Source organism: Podarcis vaucheri (assembly GCF_965113315.1).
Source record: "Podarcis vaucheri genome assembly, chromosome: 3".
NCBI lineage: Eukaryota > Metazoa > Chordata > Lepidosauria > Squamata > Lacertidae > Podarcis > Podarcis vaucheri.
In genome coordinates this window covers 49,965,559-49,986,936 of record NC_138761.1, presented here as the reverse complement: position 1 = coordinate 49,986,936, position 21,378 = coordinate 49,965,559, and the positions used below count along the sequence as shown (strand labels likewise).

The 21,378-nt window shown below is 44.5% G+C and overlaps 1 protein-coding gene and 1 long non-coding RNA gene across 2 annotated transcripts; one reads left to right on the top strand and one right to left on the bottom strand.

Annotated features, from left to right (window-relative positions):
* The first annotated feature begins 220 nt into the window (after positions 1-220).
* On the top strand, positions 221-12,354 carry TAF5L (TATA-box binding protein associated factor 5 like). Its single transcript, XM_082217012.1, has 5 exons — positions 221-372; positions 2,621-2,765; positions 4,447-4,551; positions 5,296-6,020; positions 11,359-12,354. Exons 2-5 carry the CDS (start codon positions 2,624-2,626, stop codon positions 12,157-12,159), a joined length of 1,773 nt encoding a protein of 590 aa, XP_082073138.1. The 5' UTR covers positions 221-372; positions 2,621-2,623; the 3' UTR covers positions 12,160-12,354.
* On the bottom strand, positions 12,026-21,208 carry LOC309529214. Its single transcript, XR_014218129.1, has 3 exons — positions 20,885-21,208; positions 13,353-13,467; positions 12,026-12,160 (listed from the first exon to the last, which is right to left on the bottom strand). It is a non-coding gene; the product is annotated as an uncharacterized lncRNA (long non-coding RNA).
* Between the last annotated feature and the right edge of the window lie 170 nt (positions 21,209-21,378).

Below are 21,378 nucleotides of genomic sequence, written 5' to 3'. Positions count from 1 at the left end.
CCCCCGGCCCCGCTCTCCTCCTTCTCTGTGTCAGTGCCGTCAGTCATGGAGCGGCTCCTTCGAGCCGCGGCGGCAGCAGCAGGAGCAGCGGCGGCAATAACAGGAGCAACCCCAGCGCTAGCGGCCCGGGACGCCCAAGGCAGCCTCCTTGGCGGAAGACCCAGCAGCGAGGAGGTGCTGCAGGCGCGCGCGCCGGGGTCCGCACTAGCGGCGGCGGCGGCGGCGGCGTCTCGCGCCACTGTGAGCAAGTGACTGACGGCGCGAGCCCAGGAATTCCGTCTCGTGCCTGCACTGGGAGTCGCTCAAACGCACAGGCACGCGCGCGCGCATACGCAGCGCCTCTCTCTCTCTTCCTCTGCCTGCGATGCTTCAGTGAGTGCTTCTTTAAACCCCCCCCCCACCGGCCCCACTTCCCCGGCATGCAGCAACAAACAGCGGCGGCTCCTTTTCCCGGGCGGGTGGAGCGGCAGGACGGGCTACGCCAAGTGTGGCGCGCGGAAGGGCCCTCCCTGGGTGGAGGCGTCGTCGTCGTCTTCTCTCCTCTCCTCTCCACCCCCCATCCCCACGCCGCTTCTGCCTTTCCCATACAGCTGCCGGCAGGAAGACCTTAGGCTCCATCTGCCTCGGTGCATCCTTCCTCCACAGCTTCCCATTCGCCTCCCTTCTCCCCCCCTGGCAGAAATGGGAAGAGCGGGGTTGGGGCCGAATGCAGCCTGGATGGGGTAAAGTTTGGAGCCAAGGGGGACTTCGAGTTCTTGAAACGCGTGGGTCCGTTTTAGAGTGAGGCGTCCTGTAGTGAGTTACTCTGAATAGTTTTAGTTTGCTTTACCGTTGTGGCATCGATTGGATATCAGTGCTATACAGGCTAATACACAAGGTAGTTTGGTCCATGAGAATTTAAAAAAAGAAAAAGAAATCCCAAATGTTACAAGCTTTCAAGTTCTCCAGAATTTTTCATCAGGCTGGATAAGCAAGATATATCCATCCTTTCCATGCAGAGTTTACAAATGAAATATCTATGTACTGCAGCAATTATCAGCAGTGGTTATAGCAACTATGGTATACTGTATGAGCAAATGTTGTGTCACCTTTGAAAGTACACAATTGAAACATCATTTTAAAAATACAGCTGGTATTATACCATATCTCTGAAGGAGAATGTCAGTCATTGCTGACTTGTCTCTGATAGTAATCAGAATTATAACTCACTTGGATGCATATACACACTTTGGTGGACAAAGATTTTTGTTTTACATTTCCAAAATTGCATGTATTTTTCAAATCCTCAAAGGGAACAGACTGTATTTTCTTAATTATTGCAAATTCAGCCTAAAATCTCTTTTGTCTTTATAGGGGAGTGTTGAAGGCATAATTATACATCTCATGGGGTTTCTTCTCCTCCCCTGTCCCCCCATAAGTAATACAGTTGGTAGAGTAGTAAATCATTTGTGTGGAACCAAAGTGAACATCAGAATTCTGCAGATTAATTGATTTTGCATGAAAAGCTTCAAGGAACCACATAATGGTGATGCTTTTAAAATACATTGGGAAGATCAGCTAGTAGTAGTAAAAAAGGGGGAGGGGAGAGATGAGTTCTACTGAAGTTATTTCATTGGAACTTCAGCTTTGTTCAATATTTTACGAGCTATTACTTGAAATCAGATTTGCTCCCAATGGGGCTAACAAACCCTTAGCATTTCTGTGTTTTCCTCTTTTACATTAGAACCATGATCCAAATGTACATATGTAATGCAGATGCCTTTCTGAAATTAGGTAGGTTTGGGTCTGTTGTGCTTCGATGGGATGCTGCCTTGATCTTCCTAAAGAAAATGCAAGATATGCATGTAATAAATCACTGTGAGTGAGCAGAGATTTTAGCAGCTAACAAACACCCAGAATGCTTTTCAATTTCACTTACACACTTTTTTGACTTTTACTCTGTGCCTTTCTACCATGCTTGAGGCAAAAGTTAAGGTTCTACACTAATATTCCATTCAACAGGAATGACTGCTGTTATGCACTATTAGGTATAAAGGTGGGGCAGAGTGTCAAATAAAATAATGATCTGGAAATAGAAACCTTTAAGCAAGCTGACCTTTGACAGCTAACTAGTATAAGTGAAACAAAACTGAAACTAATTTTTGATTTTTCATATGTTTGACAGAGAAAATAGTATTAAGAGTTGAGAGTAGAATTTTATAAAAATCACATTTGATTATTAACTGCAGTACACTAATCACTCATAGGGTTCTATGCAGGATGGCGTAGTGCCTCTCCAGTGGGCTTAAGTATAAAATATTTAAAAACACTGCTGTTGTGCTTGGGAATAAAAATAGGAAAAGTGAAGGAGAACGGCAGCCATTAGAACCCTGAAGTTGTCACTAATGAAACATGCACCATTTTCACCTAAACCTCTGCAATCCTAAAAGAACCTCAGTCCTTGCAAACTTCTGTGCTTTGATGCTTTATGATCTGAGTGATAAGCTGATATTTCATTGAATAAGTAAGGTGTGCATTTTCTACTGTGTCAGCTTTTGGAATGCGTAATGAGCGTCAGTTTCCCACAGGTTTCTCATTCAACAACCATGTTTTAAGAAATGTGCTTCCTTTTCTTTTGGAGGTCATGAAACGTGTACGCACAGAGCAGATTCAGATGGCAGCTTCCTGCTACCTGAAACGCAGGCAGTATGTGGACTCGGAAGGTCCTCTGAAACAAGGGCTTCGCTTATGCCAGACTGCAGAAGAAATGGCAGCTAATCTAACAGGTACCTACTAAAGTTTCTTAATGAGTTTATTGCAGGTGTCGCCAACCTGGTGCCCTCCAGATATTATTGGATTACAAACCTATCATCCTTAAAATTTGTCCTTGTTGGCAGAGCTGTAGTCCAACAACATTGGTTGGGCACCCTGCTGGCTACTTCTGGTTTATAGTAAAGTGCAAATCTCTACTTACTAAAGAGTGAAACTTCTAAGCAATCGATTGGGGACAGACTGAAGCATGAATGGCTTCATGATACTGTAACTCCCACTTGTGTCCAAAGGCTGGGAAGCAAATAAGCAAGCAAGGAGGTGATCTGGTAATTTACCAAATAAGACAAATCAAAATGAAATGTACAGCAGGAATGCGCGCATGGCGAAACCCGCAAAAATACTTCCGGGTTTGCTGCGTTCACATCCTGAAAAATACACACACCATCTAGAGGTACCACTGTATTTACCTCTAGGAGGAGGGGCTGTCTCTCTCTGTTTTAACTCATGAAAGAATGAGTTTTTAAAACAAAGACAGTCTTCTAAATCTCATTTATTATTTTACTTACGAGGTAAATTCTGTCAGGCCATGCAAAATGTTGGCTATATTGATGCGAATTGTAAAATACCAACTGATTTAATGAATAAAATTCTCAGATTCTAAAATGTAGTGCCAAGTTACTTGTAGCAGGCTCACTGGTAATACGCTTTGAGTCTTTTCCATTCTTGCCAGCTTTTAAGTAGCTTTGCCTCAAAGGTTCGCTTCAGAATCCTTTAGATCCCTAGAATGCTTATGACTTAACAGTGAAATCAATAACTACTCCAGATCTCTAAAGCTTAAGTGACTTGCGGTGGTGCTGGACTACTACGATTGCTGAGAACTTGAATACAATGAAAAAAAGGTGCAAGTGTGGGGAAAACATCACAATTATGAGAAGTATTCTGTGCAGGATTTATTTATTTTTTTAAGAGTAGGAAGGTCTGATTCATGGCAGTCAGTGGCTTTGTATGTTTGATTTCTCCATAATCAAAAACATTCTCTTCGCTGGACTTACGAGTGAACAAAGTCTGAAATAAAGTGTTTTTTTGAAGTGATGTCAGGTGATACAAAATCTCTGTGGCACTGGTTTGTGATTTCACCTACAGGTAATGAATTCACTCCTGTCGTAGCAAAATGCAAGTAGAATGGCAACATATTCACTCGTATCCCCATTTCCAGTGTATATTTAAAAGGGAAGATATTTGACTAGAAATGCCTTTGTCACAAGCATAAAATATTTGAGCAGCTGTAGCCCTATTGCTTTTGGTTCAGCTCCATCATTCACTGATGGAGGAATAATACTTAACATAATAAAATCCTGCTGGAAAAACCAATAACCCATCTAGTCCAGCATTCTGTTCTCGCACTGGCCAACAAGATGTCTATGGGAGGGAGGGAGGCAAGCAGTACTAGACTGCTTCAGTGACTTCACAAATCTTGTCTTGAATGTAAAAGTTAATATATGTGCAGCAAGTGTAGGATTACTTTTGGTCATTTAGCACAAACATTTTGTTTGCTCTAATGATGTAGGTGATTTGGCACTTTTTAAACACTTATCTGTCAATTGTGTGTTTCAATGTAAGAACAATTGGTGTGTTGTATTGCAGCTTCCAGTGCTTTATAGAAACTATTTTTAAAACCTTTGTTTGTTCCCTTAGTTCAGTCTGAATCAGGTAGTGCCAACATTATCTCTGCTGCACCCTGCCTAGCAGAGCCACAACAATATGAAGTACAGTTTGGGCGATTACGCAACTTTCTTACAGGTGAGTTTCATAAACATATGTGCCATATCTCCCCTGACCCTCACTGGGTCTTTTCAAATGGCTTTTGCGTCGTCATTTGTGAAGCTACAAATTCTGCATCCTTGGTGCATGTAAGAATGGGAGAGAGGCTCCCATTTTGTACATATAATGCCTGAAGTTCACTCTAATGAATGGGTTATGCTGGCCCTGATGGTTATTCCAGAATAGAGTCAGAAAATGGCTCAAGGAAGGTGGCCGAATGGGGTATGGTAGTTTTACATATGACATGGAATAATATATTCAGATGTACCTTGAAATTACCATTGGGATTCACTTTGGCCAAAAAGCAGAAAACAAGCAAGCCAGTACAAAAAAGGAGAGCATAGCATGTTATGGTACTTCCCAAACTGCTGGTCTGTGTGTTTTCCTCCACTCCCAGGTCGACACCATGTCCCTAAATGTGTGTGTTCCTAAATGATGCATTAACAGAAATGGGCTAGTTGCATTCTAAAGCTCTTCTTTGATGGAGAGCCCCATGCCTAATTAAAAATGAAGTATGGCTTAGCAAAACAAATGCGGGTTTTTAGGACTTTCAGAGCAGCTGGATATCCTTTGATGAGGTGAAAATTGCACTGAATGGCATGCAATGTGCGTTTTTAAAACACAGAAAGAGAGACCACAAGTGCCTTTGGAATATGTTTTATCTTGCTTTCATAAAAATATCTGCTGAGAAAGTGAACCCTCTCTCTCTTTCCATATGTTTAGATTCAGATTCCCAGCACAGCCATGAAGTGATGCCTCTTCTGTATCCCCTCTTTGTCTACCTCCATCTTAACATGGTCCAAAATGGCCTGAAGAGCACAGTGGACAGCTTCTATAGTCGCTTTCATGGGATGTTCTTGCAGGATGCCAGCCAAAAAGAGATCATTGAGCAGCTACAGACCACGCTAACCATGCAAGACATCCTATCCAACTTCCAGCTCCGGGCATTTCTAGACAACAAATACATCATCCGCCTTCAAGAAGACAGCTACAACTTCCTCCTTCGCTACCTCCAGAGTGACGATAACAATGCTCTTTGCAAAGTCCTCTCCTTGCACATTCACTTAGATGTGCAGCCAGCCAAGAGAATGGACTACCAGCTGTATGGTAGTGGTGGCTCTTCACGCAGTGAGAGCAATGGCCTGGAGCCCACCGACATGCCTGCTTCCATCCTGCAAAACGAGGCAGCCCTGGACATCCTGCAGGATAGCATTAAAAGAGTCAAAGATGGACCGCCCTCGCTCACCACCATCTGTTTCTATGCGTTCTATAACACTGAACAGTTGCTGAACACTGCAGAGATCTCGCCAGATAGCAAGCTGCTTGCAGCTGGCTTTGACAATTCCTGTGTAAAGCTGTGGAGCTTGCGGTCCAAGAAGCTGAAATCTGAGCCCCATCTGGTAGACGTCTCCCGAATCCACCTGGCTTGTGATATCTTGGATGAGGAGGTCAGAGTATCTTGCTATCAGTATACGTTTGGATGGAGTTGGTTTATGTTCTTATTGCAATGATTTTTTACATGAGAGATCCTCAAAGCTTGCTGTAGCCTCCAGCCAGGGAAAAAACCACACCACCTCCTTCTGCCCATCAGCTGTAACAGCTAGGTGAAAGTGATAAGAAGCAACAACATTTGCTGGGTAAAGATTCAGGCAAGGGTTAGTCGCTATTCTTTGTTGCGCTGATTGCAATGTGACAGATCAGCCCTTTGTTGCCTCTTACCATTAGAATCATAGCTGTCAACGTTTCCCTTTTTTTAAGGGAAATTCTCTTATTCCAAATAGGATTACTCGCAAGGAAAGGGAAAAGTTGATAGCTATGATTAGAATGAACATGTATTTACGTCTTTGATAGGAATTGTCAGGGCCTTCCTATGGACAGCTGCTTCATCCTTAATGCACGTACATTAATGCACCCTGACTTCCAAGGTGTGTAATCATGGGGTTCAAACTGCATGAGGCAAGGAGAAAACTGTATGTAAGTGCATATAAGCCTCTAATGATAGCTAATAATAATAATATAATAATAATAATAATAATTTATTATTTATACCCCGCCCATCTGGCTGGGCCTTCCCAGCCACTCTGGGCGGCTTCCATAAAAACCGAAAATACAGTAAAATATCACACGTTAAAAACTTCCCTGAACAGGGCTGCCTTAAGATGTCTTCTGAATGTCAGGTAGTTGTTTATCGCTTTGACATCTGCTGGAAGGGCGTTCCACAGGGCGGGCGCCACTACCGAGAAGGCCCTCTGCCTGGTTCCCTGTAGCTTTGCTTCTCGCAATGAGGGAACCGCCAGAAGGCCCTCGGCGCTGGACCTCAGCGTCCGGGCAGAATGATGGGGGTGGAGACGCTCCTTCAGGTATACTGGACCAAGGCCATTTAGGGTTTTAAAGGTCAGCACCAACACTTTGAATTGTGCTCGGAAACGTACTGGGAGCCAATGTAGGTCTTTCAAGACCGGTGTTATATGGTCCCGGCGGCCGCCCCCAGTCACCAGTCTAGCTGCCGCATTCTGGATTAGTTGTAGTTTCCGAGTCACCTTCAAAGGTAGCCCCACGTAGAGCGCATTGCAGTAGTCCAAGCGGGAGATAACCAGAGCATGCACCACTCTGGCGAGACAGTCCGCAGACAGATAGGGTCTCAGCCTACGTACCAGATGGAGCTGGTAAACAGCTGCCCTGGACACAGATTTGACCTGTGCCTCCATGGACAGCTGTGAGTCCAAAATGACTCCCAGGCTGCGCACCTGGTCCTTCAGGGGCACAGTTACCCCATTCAGGACCAGGGAATCCTCCACACCTGCCCGCCTCCTGTCCCCCAAAAACAGTACTTCTGTCTTGTCAGGATTCAACCTCAATCTGTTAGCCGCCATCCATCTTCCAACCGCCTCCAGACACTCACGCAGGACCTTCACCGCCTTCACTGGTTCTGATTTAAAAGAGAGGTAGAGCTGGGTATCATCCGCATACTAATGAACACCCAGCCCAAACCTCCTGATGATCTCTCCCAGCGGCTGCATGTAAATGTTGAAAAGCATGGGGGAGAGGACAGAACCCTGAGGCACCCCACAAGTGAGAGCCCAGGGGTCTGAACACTCATCCCCCCACCACCACTTTCTGGACACGGCCCAGGAGGAAGGAGCGGAACCACTGTATGACAGTGCCCCCAGCTCCCAGCCCCTCTAGACAGTCCAGAAGGATGTTATGGTCGATGGTGTCAAAGGCCGCTGAGAGATCCAGCAGAACTAGGAAACAGCTCTCACCTTTGTCCCTAGCCCGCCGGAGATCATCAACCAGTGCGACCAAGGCAGTTTCAGTCCCATGATGAGGCCTGAATCCCGACTGGAAGGGATTCAAATGGTCCGCTTCTTCCAGGCGTGCCTGGAGTTGTTCGGCAACCGCTCGCTCAATCACCTTTCCCAGGAATGGAAGATTTGAGACTGGGCGATAGTTGGCCATCGTGGCCGCATCTAAAGATGTTTTTTTAAGAAGCGGTTTGATAACCGCCTCTTTCAGCGGGTCTGGGAAGGCTCCCTCACGGAGGGAAGCATTCACCACCCCACGAAGCCCATCACCCAGCCCTTCCCGGCTAGCTTTTATAAGCCAGGATGGGCAAGGATCCAGGAGACAGGTGGTTGGTTTCACTCGTCCAAGCAGCCTGTCCACATCCTCGGAGGTAACAGATTGGAATTGATCCCACTCAACTTGACTAGACAGAACTCTAGCACTCTCCCGCCCCGGTCCTGCTCCCACGGTGGAGTCTACTTCTTCCCGAATCTGAGCGATTTTATCTGCAAAAAACTTTGCAAAATCATTTCAGGAGAACATGTGGCCCGTACTGGGCCCCGATGTTGCAGGTGGTTCCGCTAAATTGTGAACCACCTGAAAAAGTCTCCTGCTGCTGTTTTCTGCAGATGCAATAGAGGCGGTGAAGAAATTCTTCTTCGCCGTCGCTATCGCCACTTGGTAGGCTCGACGTTGAGCTCTAACCTGTGTCCGGTCAGATTCTGAATGAGTTATCCGCCACCGGCGCTCTAGCCGTCTCAACGATTGTTTCATTGCCCTCAGATCTGTGGAAAACCACGGGGCTGTCCGGGCTCCATGCAATCGGAGAGGGCGCTTCGGAGCCAAACAGTCAATAGCCCTGGTTAACTCCACATTCCAGCGGGCCACCAGGGAATCAGCTGAAAGGCCATCAACATGGGATAAAGCATCCCCTACCACTCTCTGGAAACCATTTGGATCCATTAAGTGGCGGGGGCGGACCATCCGAATTGGTCCCACCTCCCTGCAGAAGTGGTATAAGTGATAGGGCAGGGATAAACCACATTTTTTTGTTTCCTGCCAGCAGGTCAAAAGGTGGAGTGGCCCGGCTTCCTATAGCCATTTGTTGTTGTTGTTTTTTAAAAAAAACAGTTCTCTCCCATTGCTCCCAGGCAGAGGAATGTGAACTGCGGCCCATTTGATACCTTGGCTTAATGCAGATTGTGAACCCCTTGTGTATGCTTTAATTACCGTTTTCTCCAACTGCTGCTGTCCTACAGTTTCTCCTCCCTAAATCCAGAGATTCACTGTGCAATTGATGTAGCATTTGGATTTTCAAAGCATAGGAGTCTCCAATTCTATGGAAGGGGAAAGTGTGGGACAGCCGTAGTTTGGAGGAGACCACCGCATGGACAAAGGGCAAGTAAATTCTACTTACTGTAGATGCATTGCAGTTAATAGACCTATGTTGGCAGTGTCCATTAATTTCAGTGGTTCTGCTCTGAGGATTACTAGCTTTGGGTAAACCCCCAATTTTCCTCCCTTCTTGGAACATGTTAGCAGAATAGAAGGGCTTTGGATCCTATTATTATTATTATTATTATTATTATTATTAACAATAATAATTATTTATACCCTGCCAATCTGATTGGGTTTCCCCATCCGCTCTGGGTGGCTATAGGTTCACATCTTCTACCAGCATGTCTGTGTGCTGTTTCAACATAAAAAACAAACGGGTTGGGGGGGGGGCTGCTTAATGCAAGGAGAGGTAGGAGGCTTGTTCAGTTTGATTTCTCTCTCCAAGAGTAGTTCTCCCAGTCCACTGCTGGAGTCAAAAATCTATATGATTCTGTGGCCCCTGAGAAACCCTCCCAAATATTATATGCTACTGGGCTTCCAGTTGGTATAACAACGTGTTCATATTCTGTAGTACAGTACAGGCAACCCCCAATTAGCACAGGGATTGCATTCCAAGTCATCATGTGCAATAGCGGAGCATGCATAAGTCTGCTACACCCCACTCCATCCTCTTTTCTGGCCACTTCCTGGTCGCTGTGACGCGTTTCTGCACAGTTGTTTGCACTGAAGAAAGTTGTTTTTGCAACCTAGTTTGAATAGGGATTTTGTGTGTGTGTTTGTGTGGGGGGGGGGGGAGAGAGAGACAGAGAGATTTTTTCCTTTTGATCAGTAGGGAGTACATTTCTAAAATTATAATTAGAATGCAGTGACTGCAGTCAAGTTAAGACTTTATCATTTTTAACAGATTTATCATCTTGCACCTTTCTAATTTTTAAATGATACAGCATTATAAAATAACAAACAATAGTATTATAAATTTAAACCATTAACTCTAAAGCTAAGAAAAATAACTGGGCCACAGTAACTATAGAAGACAGTTACACTCAGTGTTTGGTGATAAGTAGTTTTTCCACCAGTTGTACAGTATCTGCTGTTTTGAAAAATCACTGAAAGTAAAGGGATATTTTATTTCACCCTGACTGCTGCAAAGCTTTGGATAGCTGGTGCTTTCACTACTTAAAAATCTTATTCTGAAAAGATGAAACTGCAGAAACATTAAGTAAATAACATTTTTCTGCCATAGTATTTCCAGCCTGAATCTACAGGCAAAGATACGGGATTCAAACCTATTGCCATTTTGAATGTAATTTAATGCCTATTCATCCAGCTGCTAATTTAATCCAGAAGCAGAATATTAGTTGCTTACTGCTTTTTGTACACAGTTCTCAGTGAATACCAGCTGCAGCTTTTGTGGATGGAGTAAGAAGGCTGCAGCAATTGGAGATGTCTCTTAGAAAAGTTTTTAAAAACATTTTTAGAGCAACAGCGCTGGTAGTAAAACTACTATAACCACTGATTTTAGTTGCTGCTGCAGTTCACGGGTTTGGGGACCCCATTAATACCTAAAGGGAGGTTTCAGATCCTAGACTGCTTGTATAATAAGCAGGACTGCAAGCCTTCCATTGTCCATTAAAATATTAATTGGGTCTTATCTGGTCCTGTTCCTTCTTTTCTGCAGACTGGGAACAGTGTAGAGCAGTCCCAGAAAATTTGCCACTTTTAGTTAGTTTTGTTATAAAAGCAACTACTAAGATGGTGGGTGGGTCGTGGCAGAGTTGGCAGGGACCAGCAGCCAATGGTTCCCAGAGTGGCACCAGTCTACAATCCACCAATTTTAGTGGCACTGATTTGCACTGCTGTTAATTTTAACTGGTATCTTTTGCCGTCTATACCATCTTGCAGTAAGTTTGCCCTTCATTACTTGCAATAGAATATTTACCATCTTGGGTAAATAGGTAGTCCTAAACATCTAAATATTGCAATTCCAATTTGTTTCCTATTCTATAGTTTGCTGCTGCCCTTAAAGCTGGTGAAGTCTTGGGGGGTCCCAGAAATTTTCCATCTGTTGACTTGTATGTTCTTATTGCTGCTCTTGAGTGTAGATCTCAAATGTTCACCAATATGTCCTCTGAACAGATTTGACTTCTTTATTCCTCCTTGCAGGGTGAAGATGAGGATAATAACGTGGGAACAGAAATGAAGATACTAAGAGGGCACTGCGGACCAGTGTATAGCACAAGGTTCCTGTCGGACAGTTCAGGACTGCTGTCATGTTCCGAAGACACATCCATCCGATACTGGGACCTTGGATGTTTCACAAACACTGTCTTGTACCAAGGGCACGCCTACCCTGTGTGGGATCTGGACATTAGTCCTTGTAGCTTGTACTTTGCCAGCGGCTCCCATGACCGCACAGGAAGACTCTGGTCATTTGATCGGACGTACCCACTGAGGATATATGCAGGCCATTTGGCAGACGTGGACTGCATTAAGTTTCACCCCAATTCTAACTACTTGGCAACAGGATCCACAGATAAAACAGTGCGTCTCTGGAGCACACAGCAAGGAAACACAGTGCGCTTGTTTACAGGTCACCGGGGTCCTGTGTTGTCGCTTGCGTTTTCTCCAAATGGTAAGTATTTGGCTTCAGCAGGTGAAGACCAGCGGTTAAAGCTGTGGGACCTGGCATCTGGCACGCTTTACAAAGAACTAAGAGGGCACACGGATAATATCACCAGCCTTACTTTCAGTCCGGACAGTAGCTTGATTGCTTCTGCATCAATGGATAATTCTGTTCGGGTTTGGGATATTCGAAACACTTACTGCAATGCTCCCGTCGATGGTTCTTCCAGTGAACTAGTTGGTGTATATACCGGACAGATAAATAATGTACTGAGTGTACAGTTCATGGCCTGTAACCTCCTTTTAGTGACTGGAATTGCACAAGAGAATCAGGAACATTAACCTTTTTAAAAAAAGAAAAAGAAAAAAAATGGGTGTGTTGTTGAAATCCAGAGTCTATTATAAACTAAGATTATATATAATTGACTGTGAAAAAAAAATGTTTTCTTTCCCATTGGTGGACATGTCCAGAATGATGGAAATACTGTACTTGAAGATGTCTTGTATTGTTCCAAAAAAAAAAAAAAAGATAGGAAAGGGAGAACGACAGGAGAACTTCACTGCAAGGGCAGGGGGTGGTGGGAACAAGCTACACATAGTATTTTTCTGTCCAAGCAACTCAGATCATTGACTTGAATATGTTGCAATTAATGGGCATGTCCTGCTTAACTGTTACTGGGAGTTTATATGTCTGTCTTTTAGCTATTCAGCTCCACCTACTTACTTGCCCACCAAAGTTTCTGTGGCACAAGAATCTTTACCGTCATCTTGGAAAGAAAAATGTATTTTGTTATAGGGTTGCTCCCAAACATAAGTAACATTAAAATAATGTTTAAAATAACATTGAGGCAGGCTTCCAGCTTGCTAATATAAAAGGCATAGTATTTTTATTTTTATCGTTGAATTATAAAAACGTGATTTGAATGTGACAGTGGCTGCAAAAAGATGCAATTTGGATTTGGTATCTTCCATTAGATATAATGTTTTTAGCTCTTTCTTGATCAGAAATTTGTGGGTTTCCCCCCCAAATCTGGTTGCACTGTGATGGTGATGCAGAATACTAGATGGCTGGGGTGATAACTACTAGCTTGCCTTCCGAAAAGAACTAGCAAAATATGGCTGACTTTATAGTAGCATGTTTGGACTCCTAATAGAAAGGGACACATTTCACCTCACCAAAAATACTTTCTGCAGATAAATATGGGCAAAGGTGTGCAGACGATGTGAAAAAAATAGTATTACTAAATTATTAATTGTGAGAAGATGCAGCTTTGCCAACTTCCAATGTTTTCCACTGATTACTGAACTATTAAGTTGTTTCATGAAGTTTTCATACAAGTGTGTGAGCATGCAAAACCTGGGGTTGGAGAAAGCATACTCTTAAATTTTGTCATTCTAAGAAGACTGAATATTTCTGCTTTCCGGAAAGAGATTTTGTATTTTTGTTTTTTTCTATTAAAGCATTTAGTTTAAAGAGGTTTAGTATCTCTGTGTGGAACTGAATAGACTTCTATAAACAGATAAAAAGTTTTTACCTTGTGGGTTGCACCTGTCTGCTGCATGAGCCAGGCAGGTGAGCTCTCCTGCAGGTGCATGATACTGATGTTCTCAGTCCCCTGGGTTTTTACAGAAGCAGTGTCTGTCTACAGGCTGAAGCATAATTTAAATAGCAGGTAAGTGCTACTCTGAACACATGAATGTGTTAGAGCCAGACATTCAGTTCCCTTTCTTAGAATGTTAAAACCAAGTTCTCAGTGGACACCAAAAAAATAGGTACCATATTTTTCACCCTATAGGACGCACTTTTTTCCCTCCAAAAATGAAGGGGAAATCTGGGTGCGTCCTATGAGGCGGATGCAGGCTTTGCTGAAGCTTGGAGAGCGAGAGGGGTCGGTGCGCACCGACCCCTCTCGCTCTCCAGGCTTCAGGAAGACATCCGCAGCCTAGGCAGCCCTGCGGGAGTTCCCGCAGGGCTGTCTAGGCTGCGGATAGTAGCCTGCTTCCCGGAGCGCCGGGCGCCCTGAAAGCAGAGCGCCTGGCGCTTCGGGAACACATCCGCAGCCTGCTTCCCGGAGCGTCGGGCACCCTGAAAGCAGAGCGCCTGGCGCTTCGGGAACACCTCCGCAGCCTAGGCAGCCCTGCGGGAGTTCCCCGCAGGGCTCCCCACGCTGCGGATAGCAGCCTGCTGCCCGGCGGGCGGGGCGCCCTGAAGCAGAGCGCCCCTCGCACCGGGCAGACATCAGCCAGCCCCACAAGCTCGGGGGACAGCAGGGAGGCGCAGCGCCACCATCCCGCTGTTCCTCGACCTGGTTCAGTTTCCCTGACCTGCTTTTGGGGGGGAAATAAAGGGGGGGGAAATTCCTTTAGTTTCCCCCAAAAAAGCTAGGTGCGTCCTATGGACGGAGCATCCTATGGGACGAAAAATACGGTACTTGAGTTAAAATTTCAGCCTAGAGTGTTTCTGTTCAAAATCAAATTTTGATCAAATGGTCTACATTTATTGTATTTTCTTATATAAACATTTATGTGCCACCTTTCTAGTGCCTCTGCCCTACTCAGGGCAGTTTACAAGAATTTACAATTGCAGTGCCACAGGGCGGGGGGGGGGATGCTTACTGTTAAAATGTGGGGGGAAACCAGAAGTGGAAACCTGATATAACACAACCTTTAAACTTGGTGGTGGGCAAACACCCAGGCCTAATCCAAGCTGTGGCCCCTCTATTTCCAGGCACACCCACCCCACTTGGTATGGGGAGCAGTCTTCCTTTTCGTGGCACATGGAATGGGGAGGTCAGAGTGCCATAGCAGGGATAAAAATTACCCAGGTCTCAACCACAGCAGCTCACCCAGCTCTTAACAGTAAGGTTGGTTAGCAGTATGTTGGTCTTTGATTTCCTGTTTGGCACTGAGAAGCAAGCCGATTCAAATCTTGCAAGCCGCTACTACTACTAACGTTTTAAAAATAATTTCTTTGGTTGCTGGCTTTAAGAAAAGAAACAACAATATAAATTGCATCACATTATTCCTAACTTCTAATAGAAGGGATCATGCAAAAGTTACTCGGTTGTATCCAACTGCTGCTTCTCTAACAGGAGGCTTTTGTCAACAGAAAGGGGAGGGAGGCCATCTTCAGCAATGCCCTCCCTCATCAGTTAGACTACTGTTTGTGACATTTCCAAATTAAGTTAAAATATTTTCAGTACAATACAAATCTGTATTACGGTCATAGACCAGCATAAAAGGGTGGAATACAGTCATTTAAAATCTGAAAAGCGTTTTGGAAAGCTAAAAGGTATTAAAACAGAAGGTAAATATAAAAATCTCTTAAGAATTTAAGAGTCTAAAAGAAGGAATAGGAGCATTGGGTGGGTGTGGAGGAGCATAAAAGGTTGATATATAAAAGACAATCTACAGAACATTCTGATATGTTCATTAAATCTGGTTTGTGGCACAGGTCATCCTCCGACAAATTCTGAGCGCTACTGTGCAACATCATATGTTCTAGCAAGACTGGTATCTGAGAGCAGCAGGGAGGTATAGGATTGCCCTGTGTGCCCTGGGTACTTACGAAGTAGTGGGGAAATCAGGATAATACGAATGTCTCTGTAACGCAGGCACTGGAGAAGGACATGCTCTATTGCAGGCATAGGCAAACTCGGCCCTCCAGATGGTTTGAGACTACAATTCCCATCATCCCTGACCACTGGTCCTGTTAACGGGGTCATGGGAGTTGTAGTCCCAAAACATCTGGAGGGCCAAGGTTGCCTATGCCTGCTCTACCATTTCTATTTGTCCTGAGTCACAGGGGCATTGTCGCTCTGGGTAGTTAGGGGGGCATCTTATACACGGAAAAATAATGTATTTTCTTCCTCACCCACCTCTCTCTCACACACAATTATTATATGTTCGTCACATTCAAGATATACCTTTTTTGGATATTGAGCTTCATGTTCTGTTTCTTGGAGAAAACATTCTCAAACTATTTAGGGCCTAATTTGACCCCGTTGCAACTGGGTTGCTAATACTATTTTTTTTAAAGGCACATAAAATGGCTGCCATTGTATTGGATGTCACATTGCTTGTACTGAGCCAAGCTTTAAAACTGTACTATTACGGAACTCCTGTGTGATGGTGTCATTAAATGCATAAATTATCTCTGCCAGAGTCTGTCCCACCAGACCAGTGGCGTAGCGTGGGTTGTCAGCACCCGGGGCAAGGCAAGTAATTTGCGCCCCCTAACCCGTGGATTTGCGCCCCCTAACCCTAACCCCAGATGTTGCGCCCGGTGCGGCCGGCCCCCCCTGCACCCCCACGCTACGCCACTGCTCAGCTCCCCCCCAAAAAAACACCGGTCAACCCCCCCCCTCCTGCTTTGGGGCTTTAACTTTGTCCTGTGCCACGAAACAACCCGGAGCCTGGCGAAACGGCTTCGTGCCCAGGTGGTTCCCAAACGCAGCCCCGTTCCCCCTGGACAACACACAGCACAACTCTAACCTGGAAGGTTCCCACACACCGCCAGCCTCCTTCCCTGTCTCCCAAGGGAGGGAGAGGCCGCCGAGCCTGAAGGGAAAAGACCTCTTTGGGGCGAACAAGCAGCACCCTCGTCCACTCGAGCGCCCAAAGTTACCTCACGGCGGCTTCGAAAGGCGCTTCATCCCCCAAACCCCCCCCCCACAATTGCCTCGTTTCTATCTCTGAGGGGAATGAGCTCGCCCTCTCCCTGACAAGAGGCTGCTTCGACCAGTGGCGTAGCGTGGGTTGTCAGCACCCGGGGCAAGGCAAGTAATTTGCGCCCCCTAACCCGTGGATTTGCGCCCCCTAACCCTAACCCCCAGATGTTGCGCCCGGTGCGGCGGGCCCCCCCTGCACCCCCCACGCTACGCCACTGCACCAGACCACTCTTCAGCTGCAATTAAAAAAATGTTTTTGGATAGAAGCCACACATAGTAGGAATGGCTGTCAGCTTACTCACCAACTAATAGCCCTCCAGGTACAGAAACTCTTCAGTAGTTGAGGTTGAACATATTTATACTGATAAGAAATGTTTAAGCCAAGTCTCTATGCCTATTATGATTTCCCGTCATGCTGATCACCTGTTTTGAATAGAGTTCTTCATGCATATCCCTTGGTTGCATGCGAAGATTTGTGGAGCAAGGTAAGCATTTTTCAATAGGCTTTGTAGGTAGGAAATTGATTTCCTTTCCCTTTTAGTTATCACATGTAAAAAATTATGTATTGGTTGATCCATTAGGAAAACACCTGGCATTTTCAGGTGCTGAACAATTTGTGGTCTACCTAAGACTTTCAAGCAAAAGAAGAAAGCAATTCTAAGCTAAGGGGCTTTATAACTGTTCTTAAATCTGTACAGTGGTACCTTGGGTTACATACGCTTCAGGTTACAGACTCCGCTAACCCAGAAATAGTGCTTCAGGTTAGGAACTTTGCTTCAGGATGAGAACAGAAATCGCGCTTTGGTGGCGCGGCGGCAGCTAAAGTGGTGCTTCAGGTTAAGAACAGTTTCAGGTTAAGTACGGACCTCTGGAACGAATTAAGTACTTAACCCGAGGTACCACTGTATAACGTACTATGCTTTATACATACACAAGTTAACGCCTTGCAAAATCTGCTGTTGTAGCTGGCATAGGTTGACAGTTGCACAATTTTATTACCTTCGTACCAATTTACAACAACCAAGCCTTGGGACCAAACTCCATTCAATAGTATGTAAGTCATGCATCTTTGCATAATCTGTTTTAATTTATTGTAGAGTTTTTATTTTTTAAAAAAAACACTAGAATTTTTAATTGCAATATGGGGGAGGTGTTGGTGTCCTTACAGTAGATTGAAAGTAGAGTTATTAGCCAACCATAATTTTACAGCCACTGCCAAGTCTTCGCTATCTAGTTTTCCTGATTAGAAGGTGCAACACACACCCCAAAACAGAGAGTCAAGCTGTTAATTGCAAATGTGCTTTTATAGGGCTTGATTTATTATGCATGTTGCATACTGAGTTATGCAACTGTGCTTTCAGAATGACAGTATGTGCTGTTACCCCTGATAATACGAAAGCCAAGCCAGGCCATAACAACAATCTTCCTGGCTTCCCAAAGCATACATTCACCTTCAGGAAAATGTCCTCTATGACACTGGTCTTCATCTGGTGGGTCAGAACACATTAGTGGGTTGCAGCTTGACCTAAGGTGGGTTGCAACTGGGGCCCTACCACTGTACAAATATATGGGTTTCAAGTGGGTCGTGGATCCGAAAAGGTTGAAGATACCTGCTTTGTTTGCTTTGGAAGCAAGACTCTGTCAAGGGTGACCCCTTGTGGCATGCAAACCTCTAGTTCCTTCATCTCTACCCACATTGGCTATTATTGGCATGGGGGCATCATGCTTGAACATGTCTTATGTCCAAACATAATTTTGGCACTACTCTTAAGATGGAAGATTATGACAGTGATTTGTTGGCACATTTAAATTCTGATGCAGCAAAGCAAATTTACAGGATAAAGTGTTTTTTAACACCCCTTTTAAAAAATGATGGACACAACTGAGTAGCCCCCTGATGGGCTTCATAAATGGGGTGTTGCCAGTGCTTTTTCCTGAGGGAATGCAGGGGTACGCACACCCCTAAACATTTTGTGAATCTTTGTACTTTTGTCCATTTACTGTATTTATGTTTCCTGATCTGAACTATAAAATGGTGGTTTTCTTGAGTCAAAATGAGAGTACCCCTAAACATTTTTTTAGAAAAAAAGCACTGGTTGTTGCTACATGATTCTCTTCACAAAGGAGCATGTCAGTAGGACCTCTGTTTTGAAAGACCTGTTCTCCTTGGAGTAAAACTCTATATATGCTCAGAAGACAAACAGCATATTGAAATAATTTACAGAGTCCAGAAAATATCCTTAAAACCACAGAAGGGAAAAACTGCTAGAATTGTATTCAAAGATATATCTCAATTATAATAGACTGGCGGGGGATTTTTAATCAGTGGAGCCTAATCTAGTGCTTTCTTCCACAGGCCTTACTCTTTATTACTATGATATTGGCAATATTTCAGAAAGAAAAGGGAAATGTGCCAGATTTTTTGTTTGTCCCTTCCTGTCCAGATGCTTTGAATTAAGACCTCCCATTTCCAGCTTCAACAGGGTTGTGATTTCTTTATTTGAATTATCAGTTGGCTGCATCTTACTCTTCCAAAGGGGGAAAGCACACACAAAAATGCACTAACAAGGGGTAAAGGCTCTGAGAGCATTTCTGTTTCCTGATTCTAGTTGAATGAATTTTCCATGCATGGAATGAGAGTGGTGCAGGCATACAGAGGAACATATATAAAATTCATAGAAAACAGGCAGGATTAGAAGTGCACCTTTGCTGCAGTGTTTTGAAATAATCATGCCTTCTGCCTCCCCCCACAAAAAAATGGACAATGCTGCTTAACACTAGTATTTATCAGAAATAAATAATGGTGCATGCAAGGAATGCAATTTTTTTATTTTTATATAAAGTTAGGCTCTGTGGTTCTCTATTTGTCTTTGAAAATTAATGATTGTCTTCGCTACAATGAACCCAGTTTATACACTGGAAATCCTTTCTTATCCTAATAGCACCAAGACATAGCCTTAGAAATGTTTGTTCTGGGAACTTGCTGGTAGAGATCAGAGAAGACTGGGAGTTTTAGAAAGGAGGGGCTAGCAGAGGCTGTATAAAATCTTCAAAATATGACAGCCCAGCTGTCTTGAACAGAGCGGCCATTTAGTTAGCATCCTGTTTCTAACAGTAACTAGACAGATGTTTCTGAAAAGTTCACAAAATCAGGGCATGAAGGTTAACTTGAGCCTGCTGTATGCTTCTCTTTAATTGATTTCCATCTTTTAAATTGCCTAAGGGCTGGCTGGAACTGAGGAGTTGTACTGTAGTCCAAAACATCTGGAGGGGACCAGATTGGTGAAACCTGCCCAAGGTTTTAGGTTCGGAAGTAGGCCCAGATGCCCATTTCATCCTTTGACAGGAGGCTCTTGTACTCTGAGGGCTGCAATCCTCTGCATACCTTGCTTCCCAATAAACATGGATAAAAATGGATTGTCAAAATGGCAATTAAATTTCTGTGACTTGCCAGCCTTAAGTACTGAACTGAGGAAGAACTGAATAAGGGCCTAGATAAGAAGAGACTGAGAGGAGATATGATAGCCATCTTCAAATATCTACAGGAAGATGGAGCAAGCTTGTTTTCTCCTGCTCTAGAGTTTAGGACCCGAACCAATGGCTTCAGGTTACAAGAAAGGAGATTCTGACTAAACATCAGGAATAATTTTATGACTGTAAGAGCTGTTCGACAGTGGAACCAACTCCCCCAGGTGGTGATACTCTCCTTCCTTGGAGGTGTTTAAGTAGGGGTTGGATGGGCATCTGTCCTGGATGCTTTAGTTTAGATTCCTGCATTGCAGGGGGTTGGACTACAAGGCCCTCAGGGTCCCTTCCAACTTTACAATTCTATGAATCTTCTGTATTGATCTGAATTTACCAGCCAGTTCTTAGGTTGCAGGCATCGGAACACTGAACAAGTTACATACAGTGGTACCTCAGTTCTTGAACGTCTCTGTTGACAAATGTTTCGTAACCCAAACGCCGGAAACCCGGAAATAAATGCTTCCGTTTTTTAACTTGCCTTGGAAGTAGAACAGCTTCCACTGCATGTTTTTCAATTTTCTCAATTGAATTGAGGCTTCCGCATTGAGTTTTCGGTTCTCGAACGTTTTGGAACTCGAACGGTCTTCCGGAACAGATTACGTTCGAGAACCGAGGTACCAAATAGAGATAATTTTATTTACCACATTTATATCTCGCTTTTTCTGCAAGGAATTCAAGGCAGCGTACATGGATAAGCAGGGTACTTATGCACCTGCTTGGTGTTTTCACAACAAACCCACCAAGTAGGGTAATTTTAGTAGTGGTGGTTGGCCCAAGATCATCACCCAGTGAGCCATATGGCTGAGTTGAAGATCTGAGCCAAAATGACAGGACATTCCTAAAAAGGAACCCCACCTTAGACACAGACTTACCTGGAAGTTGTACACAGTGACTGGAAACTCCTTGGCTTTTACAACCCATGTATGCTTACCGCGTTCACTGGAAAGTAAAGATAGGAATACAAAATACATAATAAAAACAAGAAAAAAATCGGAAACCAATAAACCCTACTACCCTCCTGTTGTGTAAAAAACAACAACCGTGCAGATCAGTTTTATTCCCTGGACTTATCTCCCTCCCAAGTGTACATAGGCTTGCAGCCACAAGTCCAAAACCTGGTTTATAGTGTAGTTCCGGGGAGAGCAGCACCCTGCACATGTTCCAATAAGCTTTTTGGGGGAGGGGGGGAAGCCACTTAGCGTGTTTCAGGAACCTTAACTGAAAACCTGGCAGAGTGGTAGGGTGTTGTTGTTGTTGTTTTCCCGTTTTCGTTATCAGCGTGGGAGGCGGGCTTCTCAAGGAGGCTCCCTGTCCTCCCGGCATAGGCTGGACGAGCAGCGGCGGCGGCGGCCTCTACGCCCTGGTC